The sequence below is a fragment of the Dermacentor silvarum genome, chromosome 4 (genome assembly GCF_013339745.2).
Source record: "Dermacentor silvarum isolate Dsil-2018 chromosome 4, BIME_Dsil_1.4, whole genome shotgun sequence".
Classification (NCBI taxonomy): Eukaryota; Metazoa; Arthropoda; class Arachnida; order Ixodida; family Ixodidae; genus Dermacentor; species Dermacentor silvarum.
This window is the reverse complement of record NC_051157.2, coordinates 34,994,444-35,006,171: the sequence shown is the minus strand read 5'-3', so window position 1 is coordinate 35,006,171 and position 11,728 is coordinate 34,994,444. Positions and strand designations below refer to the sequence as shown.

At 47.3% G+C, this 11,728-nt stretch overlaps 1 protein-coding gene across 4 annotated transcripts in view; it reads right to left on the bottom strand.

Annotated features, from left to right (window-relative positions):
- Nucleotides 1–4,451: 4,451 nt before the first annotated feature.
- LOC119449767 (ecdysone-induced protein 74EF) overlaps nucleotides 4,452–11,728 on the bottom strand; it is a 201,584-nt gene continuing 194,307 nt past the window's right edge. For all 4 annotated transcript variants that reach the window (XM_049665434.1, XM_037713023.2, XM_037713026.2 and 1 more), the window contains 3 exons: nucleotides 8,624–8,938; nucleotides 7,820–8,123; nucleotides 4,452–7,191 (listed from right to left, as the gene is read on the bottom strand). In XM_049665434.1, the coding sequence (XP_049521391.1) occupies nucleotides 7,083–7,191; nucleotides 7,820–8,123; nucleotides 8,624–8,938 (728 nt within the window). In that variant the 3' untranslated portion in view covers nucleotides 4,452–7,082. The remainder of the gene's footprint in view (nucleotides 7,192–7,819; nucleotides 8,124–8,623; nucleotides 8,939–11,728) is intronic.

Genomic DNA, 11,728 nt, shown 5'->3' with positions numbered 1-11,728 from the left:
AAGCGAGCGCTAGTCCTTTAACGGCTTTAGCCTTTTCTGTGCTCGCACATTTTCGTTACTTGCCTTTGTTGCGATCGCGAAGTAAGATAAACAGGTGTAGCGCATCTGCTTGTAGAGTGCGCACGTAAGAGTTAGGGCATTCTAGGGTTTAAAAAGAAGCTTTAGCTCGGGGACTCTCTAAATTTACATGGGAAAGGAGAAATTGTTTTTCATTGGCAACCACTGCACCAAATTTGATTAGATTTGTTGCATTTAAAGGATAAAGTTAAAATCTAGTGACTCGTGGAAGCGGATTTTGATTTAGGCCATAGATTTTTTTAAATAAAAATTGTCGAGCATAGCAACCTTTCAGAAACCGAAACTATAAAGTTTACAACTTTGTAATGCGGCAATAAAAAAACAAGACCACAATGTCAATGATTCATGTAGGAAATTGATATATAAATTCTGTCCGCTTTGGATGGTCATGCAGTTTACAGATCAGCGATTACTATTTTTGGTGCAGAGCTACAAATTTGTAGACGTCATGCTTCTATATTTTTTTAACTTTCGAATTTTTGAAAATTGCTGTTAAGACATGCATAAAGTCAAAATTCCACTTCCAACAGTCACTAGAACATGCTCCTCTAATGCAAAATAAAGTGTGATATGCCCCTTCTACCTCTTCTGAAATGTTATTATAGTTGCAAGCCACACTGTTTCAGTTCCACCTTTGCAATGTAACTCGGCAGTTGAATGCTAAATGGAGGTTTGATCCGTGGCTTGTGTAGCTCAATTCATACGAGAAGAGAATATATGTATCTAGATCTTGGTTCACATTAGCCCTCTATGGTCATTCGTGAGGTTTGTATTCAAGCATGAGTGGTCACATTTCGCAAGGGGTGGACTTCAAAAACACCACAGGTGCATGTCAAAATACCGCAGGTAGTCAAAATTAATCCAGAGCCTTTCACTTTGGCGTCTCGCTTGCTGTGGGATGTTGAATCCGATTAATTACATCTCTCCAAATACTGAACTTTATGGGGTGGAAAAAACCATTTCATCCCTCCAAACATATGTGCTTGAAATTCCGGCTTGAAAGTTAAATGTGTGGCTGGCCATACTTATCTAAAACATCTAAGCAGAAAATATGCTTCAACCAAGTGGTTGTCCTGCAACACACTATTTCAAACAAACTCATTAAATCACCTTGGACTGGTATCCTTTCAAAGGTTTAGTTTCGTTCATTTGATTGCAAAAGCTTATTACTGAAGAAAAAAAAAATGTCACAGTTTCGCCCTAAGGGCGAAGCAATGAATGCGATAGCAACACAGCAATGTCATACGAAGTAAGGTGAGCGGCTTTGGTAGCAATATGAATTGTAGTAAACATGAGCTGATTAAGTAAGCAGGTGTGCTGCGGTGTAAGCAGACCGACATGAAGAGAGACTCGATGACCACGAGAAGGCGCGTGTGAAACGGTGGTGTTGATGAGAAGCGCTTCCCGTGGGCAGCGCGTGCGAAGGGACACACCTGTAGCGCTGCACTGCCGATCAGCATTGCATGTGTAGCGTGCGTTGGAAAATGTGGCCCGACTATTACCAACTGAATGAACAAGCGTGGTGTGAGCGCGCACAAACAAACATGGATAGATCTCACACCCCGCTCCCTCCGGCGCTGGCTACCAGCTTCCTTGCTTGCGCGTGGGAGATTGAGTGCGTTCGCTCTCCGTCATAGTGCGCGTCCCCGCACGCTTCCGCTCGGGCATACGGCGCGCGGCGAAGATTTTATCTATAGGGAACCTCACGGCGATGGCAGAAATCCGGTTAAAGTGTCCATATAATTGCTATTGCAATAAAACATCCTGTGCTTGAATTTCGCTCCGTGATCTTGGCACTGGCTGAGCGGCTATTTGTTTCTTTCAAAATAGAATGTAATACTCCTTTACCCGTGAAATAGTTCACCAGAGCCACGTAGACTCTACCGTATTTTGTTTTTGAGTCCTCTCTGGCTTTCCAAGCCTCTTGGTAAGAGTTACCAGTTTGCTATTTCAGAAGGGTAATTTACTAATACAGCGTAACTCACTCCTCTATAGTGTCCCTTTAATATTTCACTATACCTGTAAGTGCATAATCAACGAAAAGATGTGAACCTTCAAATAAGATGTGCTCGTATTCTGTGCAGATTTGTATGATTTATGCTTCTGCTTATAATTTATTTCAGCTCTACACATTATGACAGTACACCCTCATGTGCTATGCACAAACTTTTTTTTTTTTTTTACGAAACAAAGTTACCTTGTCAGTTATTTTTTTTTTTTTTCTTTTCACATTTTCTTGCAAACTGCCTCATCAGCTTAGGCTTGCTGATGGACAATTAACGAAATTCCCTTTGTCAGTCCCATTTTGTTCAAAAAGCTCTGCTAACAAGAGATGACCATTGTACCACCAATATGGTATCTCAGCAGAAGAGCTTTCATTGGTAAAGGTAATGGAAGAGCCCCTGTAGTCTGTTGCCACTGCATCAAGCATTACACCTACATGCATGTGGAGCAACTTCACCACGTGGCTCCGGAACATATAGTATGCCCCACGACTCTACTAACATTCAGGGAGCATATACAGTGATACTATTCAAAGCGAACAGTTTTCTTTAGCTCTTTTGCCCGTTTATGCAGTCGATGGTTGGTGGTGGGAGGTTGGACTTCCGCACTACTGATACCGTGGTCGGTACATGGTGCTGATGCAGAGAGCATGTGTGCAACGAACGCTAACCATATAGGTCTCGTGACACACGTGCTGTCCACCTATACTACCGCTGCAGAAGTGCTGGTAGATGGCCCTGTTCTCTAAGGAATTATGCAATGAAACAGCAAATACTATCCTCACCGCAACAAATGTACACTGTCACGTGCACCATTACTTTAATAAAGCGAATGGCCTTCTTGAAGCATTTGGCTATTTGCTTGCATTGACAATTGTCATCGATGATTTCTGCACAAATCTTTTCTTGTGTGTGGCCCCCTCTGCCTGCGTGCAGTCAAAGACTCTACAGGCAGTAGTGCCAGGCAGATAATGACCTCCATAACTGCCGGTGCAGCTATGCAAAAGTGTACATTTAATGAGCAATTTCTGCAACTAAATCTATTCTCAGTATAATGAATATCTAATATCTTAAATGTTTCTTGTCAACATCAACATGAAGCGATTATATGCTTATCATGAATATTTTATATAATGACTTTCCTGTCAGATGATTTTAATAAGGTTTGGTTGCATCATCCCTTAGCACTGAACAAATGTTTTGAGGTTCTAGACTGTCCAGTTTGCCAGGTGTTAGTTTGAAGCCCACTTTTCACAAGGAAATGTCACCACATGACTAAAGACAGCAGCACAGAGATCTTATACTCTGTTGCCATTTTTTATGCAAGCCTTCATTTCCCTGCATCTCACATCCGGATTGTGCTGTTTTCTTTTTTAGTCCCATGCAACATGTCGCAGTCTCGCAGACCGCTACCTATTAACAGTGAAGCTGTTTAAGCCAGCCGTAATTTGTGGTGTGTAGCCGTGGTAGCCATGGCAACCCGGAGAAGGAGACGCCGAACGCATGGGAGGCTAGCCGCTCGATATCAATCGGCCAGCTTCGCTGATGCGCACGCGGTCTCCACCTCGTCAGCTCCCTGCCTTCCCGACCCCTGCCAGGAGAAAAAAAAGGCAAAAACTTGCACTAAGCCGCGCAAAGCTCAACACAAAGCGAAGCTGGCCGATTGATATTGAGCGGCTAGCCTCCAACGCGTTCGGCGTCCTTGGTTAGCCTGCCTGCGTTTGTGGCATGCCAGGAACGCTGTCGCTCGTAGGCGCCGACGCGTCCAGCGCGTCACGCATTCGGCGTCGGCAAGCGACAGCGTTCTTGACACTGTACCAAACTTGGTTAGCCTGCCTGCGTTTGTGGCATGCCAGGAGCACTGTCGCTCGTAGGCGCCCACGCGTCCAGCACTAGTCACGCGAAATGTCGCGAAAGGGAAGGTACCTCCGAAAATGATCGCTCGAGAATACCTTCCTACATGCGTAGTTAAGTTAAACAAAGTTAAGACCTAGCAGTAGCAGCCAGTAAGCTTCGCTGTGTCTAAGCTTTGCGCGACCAAGTGCAAACTTTTTTTTTCCCTGATCTAGTACAGCACATTGCATGCAAGCAAGGGCAGTATTCTTGGGAAATCACTTTCGGAGAAACTATCACTTCCGTGAGATTGGGGTGACTTGGCACTGGGCACATCATAGTATACGGTGGATAGCAACTCTGGCATCGTGCAAGGATAACGAGCGACACATACGGTGCCGAGTCACATGAAATTTCTGGAAAGTGTTACCATCTCTGAAAGTGATCACCTCACAATACCGCCTCAGGGTTAGTTTTCAATGTCATTCAAAATGCGACAAAAAAACAACAAAAAAAACAAAAAAAACAAGCACCATCTTTGTTCCCAAAGTAGTACATTAAATTTATTAGGACATAGGTATGTACAAAGCACAACACATGAAAATATATTTTAAAAGCATGGAATCTCACAAGTGTACTTCCATGTCTCTGCCCACTTGGGGGAGAGGTGACGTATGCCAAAACTGATGTCGCATGTTTATACAATGCATGGAGCAAAAGAAAAAAAAGGGGGGAGCTGAGAGAAACAGGGGACACAGGTGAAGCAATGTTACCAAAACAGAAAAGACCCCCAAGATGTACAGGCATTTTATTTTTTTGCGAAGATGAAGCTAAAAGAAAAACACATCCTTGTGAAGCACACACATATCTTAAGTGTCTCTCCCACTGCTTCTTTGTAGGACGACGTCTTTCATTTAAGTAAACCACAATGAAAATGTGTTGTTTTTTTTTGTGACTTGAGATACATAGTGCACACAACTGTATAGTACAGCATTGGTTCACATTGTCTTATGTTCTTCTGATGTCATTGGCTAATATGTACAATAATGTAAACTGGAAGGATCACTCGGTGTATTCTGGCCACCCCTCAGCCGCCGAAAGGGTCCCAAATGCATCACGAGGACTCTGGCTTTTCTTGGAGGTCTACAAGTGAACTTGCCAAGACGTCTAGTAATTGTAATTTTTAGATTTGCAAGCTTAATCTCGATGGCCTGCTGTCAAGTAAGTTTTGAGAAATAATTGGAGCTTGCAGCCAGAAAGACGAGGCAGAAATGCACTTAAAGCCACTGAGAGAATGCAGTCACATAGAACTGTGGCCTTCCCATAGCAATAAGGAATTTTCAGGAAAAAAGAACAGCCATTTCTCAGCTCCAATAACGCCAGAGTCCCCTGCCATGTTGGGCCCAATACTGCCCCGTGCACTCATAAATGAGGCATGTGCAAATAATTCTTCTGAGCTTATGTACAATGTGGTTTGTGTAAAGTGGTTGCTACTAGAATTTATTTGCTTTATGCATTCTTTATATAAACTCTCCAACAGACTCGTCCTCAAACTCAACAACATTCTCACACGGAGACCTTCACTTCAAAAAAAAGTCTCAAGCACTTTCCTGTCGGCACTTCACTTCAAAGCACTTTCCACCTTTTCTTCCCGAAGGCTGTGGATTGTATCCAGCAATCGGGGGACGGCATGTGATAGCATTTCCAAAACACTCTGGTCTGTACGCGGCACCTTCAACAAACATGCATGTCACAGCTATGCTACATGCTGCTCCTTTCCTAAATTTGACGATACTGCTTTTTTTGGGCCTCTCCACTGCGTTCCTGGTTGAAGAGACGCAGTGAAGTAGGTACATGAAGCTGATAATTGCAATTTTGATTCCCTTGAAACACAACACCATACTGGTCAGCCAGTAGTGGCCAGGCACCTAACACGACAACGAAGTGGAGCAGGAAACGAACAAAGGACACATCCAGAAACATCGGCACAAAGAGGGGATCACGGGACACAAATCTGTTCCAAGAGCAGACGCGGTGAGCTCGGGCCTTCTGAGGAACAATGACAACAAACACGCGACAATTCCTCTGGTGCCAAGTGCTTTTGTTCTGCCCAGTGACTGCTAAGAGTGCTCCCATCAGCAATGCCATCTGCTCTGCACCTGGTGTGCAAATGCGAGCCTCGAAACAATGCCATGGCTAGGGGTCGCTTCTGCTGCACGTGTAAAAACTGCAGGCACACTGTTCTTACACTACTAGCATTGGAGCTGACTCGTTTCGTCAGTGACGCAATGAGCATACAGTATGAGCAATATGTTGCTGGATCTCTAATCGTGTCCTTTCATTCAAACTTGAAAAAAGTAAACGATTTCTCTAACTAGTCTGTTTTATATTCCCATCGTGCCGTGATTCAGATGCAGTGCTATGATGACACGTTTGTTGAATTCCTATAGTCCAAGCAATGGAAAAGGCCCGACTAAACTGACAGCTCCAATGACAAGACAACCATGGCCCATCTCTCTCTAAACCCTGGTAAAAGAAGCTCTTGCTGAGGTCTGCACCCACAAGGAAAACACCATTCTGCGTCCACTGTGATAGAACTGTGATAGGTAGTATATCTCTTATATAGTATCTCTCTGTACCTCTCTCTGTCAATAATAGCTTTGTGATATCTCTGAAACATGGATTCCTGTCCACCAGTAGGCCGCCACAGGCAGTGGATGTCGCATCCGAGAAAAAAAGGAAAAAAAAAAAAAGCACAGGTACTCCTTCCTCCGCAGGCAAAGCCAGCAGCCCCGACCAAGACCGTATATAAATAGTGACTGCCAAGGCCATCACAAAGTTCCAAGCAGCAGCTATCAGAAGGGCTTGCAGCACCATTTGGGACTTGTGGTCGTTGGGGCGGGTCCTGTAGGCCCGCAGTGCCGTGGAACCACTCTCACTAGTCATAACGGTATGTCCATTGTCTCTGTCATTGTGGAGTGGTCTCCGCACCTACACAGATATTTTCTTCTTTGCACCGGAATCCCGCTCCAGCAGGTTTGGGCCAGGAAGGGAGGGGGAGGGATTGTTATCTTGTGGAGAGGGGGTTGCCGGCAGAGACTCTCCTCATCACAGACACGTAGCATGGGGTCCCAGATTCTGCAGTTGCAGGGTGTTGGCGCCACCCAGTCACGCCCCAGAGCAGTCGATCTCCACTATGTCTTTGGGTACATCGACAAACTGGTAGACCAAACGCTGTCCATCCACCTTGGCCAGGATGCCACGTTGGTAGTAGTACCTGTAGAAGGGTGGAAACGATATGGTCAGGACTATCTATGCAGCATAATGCTGGTTTACAGCACTCAAAACTAAACAACCTGATTACTACTATAGGACTACCAAGACAACAAAGACAGAGAATTTAGAATCTCTGAAAACTCTATATTAGACTCCATCGTGCAAGGCATTGAAGCCAAGTGGAGCACCACGAGTCCCGCTTGGAGAAGTTAGTCACTACATGGTACTTTCTATCCAGATCCTATCACGGTGACTATAGTGTGATAACTTTTATATAGAATACTGATCAACGTAAATTGTGGCCCATTGATACCATTTGCAGATGTAGTACCTTTTGGATGTAATACTCAAATTTGTGGATGTACTTGAATATCAACATTATTCTCACTTAGGTGACAACAGTACACTAAAAGCCAAAACTACCTCTCTGGCAACGCAAAAGATTTCGGTGATGCATGTTCTAGATTTCCGATTCGGGTTGCATACTTAAGTCAGTGCATTTTCCTTAGGAAGGTAGGTGCAAGTCAGCACCTGCCTCCAATGTTTCATGTGAGTTAGTGTTTCTGACAGACGCCAAAATTCCCAAGATGAATATCTGCCCCCCTAGCTACAGTGCAGAAGCTACTGACCTGAGCGCCCGTCCCATGGTCTCGTAGTTCATGTCGGGCTTGTTCTTGTGCAGGCCCCAGAGGCGGGAGACAGCCTTGGAGTCGACCAGCTTGAAGACACCCTTCTCACGGTGGGTCCACTTGATGTAGCGGGGGCAGTAATCACGATCCTGCAGCAGCTTCAGCAGGAATTCCCACAGGTATGTGGTCGATCCCTCGCGGCTCTTGCGCTGCTGCTTCAGAGAAGACGAGGACGACGAGGAGGAGGAAGCCAAGCCACTCAGGGGGCCCCCTGCATCGTGCAGCATTGCTTTTGGTTTCCTTCCTGCACCAGGGAAGCGCGAACTTGTCTCAGTCACTTCCACCACAGACAACCCCACTGTTGAGCGCTCACCTAGCTACACTTTGGTGAACACATACGTGCTTGAACATAGTGAATTAAGAGAGTCAAATCATTCGTAAGTTTTTGAGTTCAAGGCATGCGAGTAATGTGCAACAGTGAAAGTGCACATATAATGGGTGAACAGTGTAGTACTAAAGTCTTCAGCTGTCTCCAAGAGTTTATTCAGTAGTGACTGGGCCAATTCAGTCTAAGAAACTAATCTGCTGCCCAGAAACACAGGAATTCTGTCACTTTGCTCCTCAGTTACCTCTGGTTAAGTGTTTGGAAAAAAAATTGTGTCTAAAAGAAAGCTTACTTCACTTGTGTGACCAAACTTAAAAGCCATATTATTAATTAATCACTCTTCCAGCCGTCAGCGTCACTGGGAATCAATTGGCTGGGGAACAGGAAAGAGAGAAAAGGTTGCAAAAAGTTCTGCTCACCTTTCTTTTTGGTGGGTGGCTGGAAAGAGAGGTCCTCAACAAAGTATCCCATGTCCTCGCCAGGTGTGTGGGCAGTGATAACTGAGGTGGGGATGCCTGATGGGTGGAGCAAGCCTGCACGCTGGGTCAGGGCCAAGGGCAGACCTGGGTGCTGAGCTACAGGTGTGGGGTACGCGAGGGTGTGGCTCGGGCTCTTGAGTGCTGCTGCCTCAAGGTAGCTGGCCTGGGTGCTGCCCCCATGAGGCACCACTGAGCCGAGAGAACCTCCCGGCCGGTAGTGCGCTTGCGGGGGGTACAGGTGCTGCAGTTCGGCATCTGCAGGCACACAAGAGTGCAAACTTAATTTTTCTGACAGAACTGCACAGTCATTACAAGGATACCATGTGAGCAGTGACAGAGAGTAACAAGCCACAATGTGCCTAGAGCCATCCACACAATTAGATCCAAAACATGCTTGTGATTTGGCTACAGCCTACATTTACCATTTGGTGCAAATTATGTGTTCTTTTCCATCGTATGTTGGTGGTGCTACGGCCATTACGTTCAGCCCTTTGGTGGCTCTGTTTAAGTTCTATTAGGTCCTTAGGTTTTATAAGTCTGAATTTTATTGTTGACTCGGGTAGAAACATTCAAGCATGACAACTAAAAAACACAGTATGAAAGGAGAGAGAGAGAGATGGAAAAAGAAAAAAAAAAGTCAGTTGCGAAGCATGTTAACTGCTCGCCCGAACGACAGGTGCAAATTCGTCTGCTTTCATTGTTGTGGCAGGACGACTACAGAACAGCGGGCGTTGCCGTGATGCTGCTGTTGCTCGCTGTTGCTCGCTGTTGCCTCTAGTGGAGCGATTCAAGAAAATAAATGTGAACTACCGAGGAACTACCCTGAACTATCTTCTAGTGGCAGACACACTGGCCCACATCAAGCCCTGGAGCTCGTGCGTGAGCACTCCGATGTTCAGCGAGGACCCCGGCGACACCTGTTGCCGGCAAGCGGCTCCAAACACCGCCCCCGTTCCGGGGAGGAGGCGAAAAAAAAAAAAAAAAAAAAAAAACCCGCAACCAAGCAAGTAAAGTGACATGCGACGGCCGCTTCCGGCGGAGTTGTCCCCGGGCTGCGTGGCTCTGTTGCCATAGTAACCCCGTTCCGAATCGAGCGCGCAGGGTTCAAAGGCCCGGGTTGCCATGCAACGCTTTGGGCAACCAGACAGCCGGCCCAGGGAGGGAGACAGGGCTTCCTCCGCGAAAGCGCTGCCGGCCCGTCCCAAGAGCAGAATTCCGGCGCGTCTTCAAAAGGAAATCAAAGAGTTTCCTGTGCACACACGCGAAGAACGTGCGTCTCGAGACGGTTGAAAGCGAGAGCAACAGCAGACGGGAGTTCGCAAAAAAGGAGTGGCGAGAAAGAGGGTGGGGTGGGGTGGTGGTGGAAGGGGGGGAGAGAAGAAAGTCGAAGAGAAGGAGCGAACGAAACGGTAAATAACGTCATGACAGCGACAGGCGCTCTGGTCACTCGTATGAACTGAACCACAGCTTCGTAGGCCATAATTATGAATAAGGACAGTTCACAACCTACTTCAATGTCGGAGGTGATTTCGCACATCGTAAGAATTTTCTCGGCAACGGGCTACACTTGACAAATTGTCGCGTTGAAAATAGGTGAAGTAGGAACTCGGGAACTTCAAGTACCGCACATGAGCGTTTCACTGATCACCACGCTATAGCCTGCCTCCACTTCGCGACACGAAACTACAGCCACTGTAACGAAACTAGCAGACGACAGAAGACCGCCGACGGCAATTGCGTTTTCAAGCGCCTCCGCACGGCGGCGCTGTACGTCCGAAGCGCAGCAGCTCCGGTTAACCTTGAAAGGTGTGTTGACTCCGGCAGTGCAGGTGTAGAGGGGGAGAACGCCGATGACGTCAGCCCGCCGGAAGAGCTCGCACAATGGCAGACACCCGGAGTGCCTTTTTCTCTTTTCTTTTGAAGCAGGCTCTGCCGCTAGCTGCTTCTCGGCCTACGCTGCTTCTGTCGTTGGCTCTCTTTCAAGAGTACCTCCTCTATCGCGTAGCGACTTGCCCTGTTTTCGAAACATGGCAGTGCTGCTGCTGCCGTTCACGTGTTCCGGCTTCAGCTCCCTCGCCTCGAGAAACGCAGACCCGCAATCACGTTGACAAACCGCTTTGCGACGGGCCGCTTCGCACATTAAACGCGTTTGGAGGCTGAACGCTCAAGGCTGCTGTGTCTTCCTTTTTCGTAAATACTAAATACGGACGGCATTATCGCAAGAAACAATTATGCAGCGACTACGTGACGTATTCCTCAGTTTCTTAAAACCAGATGCGCTCGACTGCTTGGAGCCGCTTCGCAAATCGACGAAATTGTCATTATTTCTTAAATTTTTGTCTTGGGCCGTAGGCACTTTGGCCATATAAAACCAACTTCACGTTAAACGCTGCATTCATTCATTGTTGCAACTGAACGCCAGCGATGCGTCGCGGGTAATAATAATTGTAGCAGTGGACAATGTGCGAGATCCTCGAAGTTATTGTGCGCCTGATTAACTGGAATACAGTCGATCTTGATACCTTGCCCATTTTCATCGCGCGGCGTGCGTTACGGCCACAGCCATGGCGACACCCCCGTACACCGGGCGGAAGTGATGGCCAGTTGCGAAGCAGACTCGTTACGCAACCCGTGCGTAGACAGGAACGGGTCACACAGCCAGCAAGGAAAAATTCCCCCTTGCCCGAAGTCCCCCCCCTGCGAGAAGGAGGAGATGCCGACACAAAGATCCATCTCCTTTCCCCGAAAGAGCGGCGATCGACGGCGGAACAAGAAGCGTAGCGGACCCCGAGAAGGAGCCCCTTTTGTGACTGCTGGCAACGGGGGGGAGGGGGGGGAGGAGGGGTAGGTGCGCTTTCCCCGTCTTCGCTTTTTCCTCCCTGGTGCCACTGACCCGCTAACCTTGAAGCCTGAGAAACGCCCAGGCATGGGGCGAAAAATACCGCCGCCTCGCCCGTGCGCCTTTCAGAAAGAGGAAGCTGGCTGAGCTGGTCCTCCCGCTCGAGGGGACGCCAGTCGCAAGGGAGGGGAGGGAGTGCCGACACA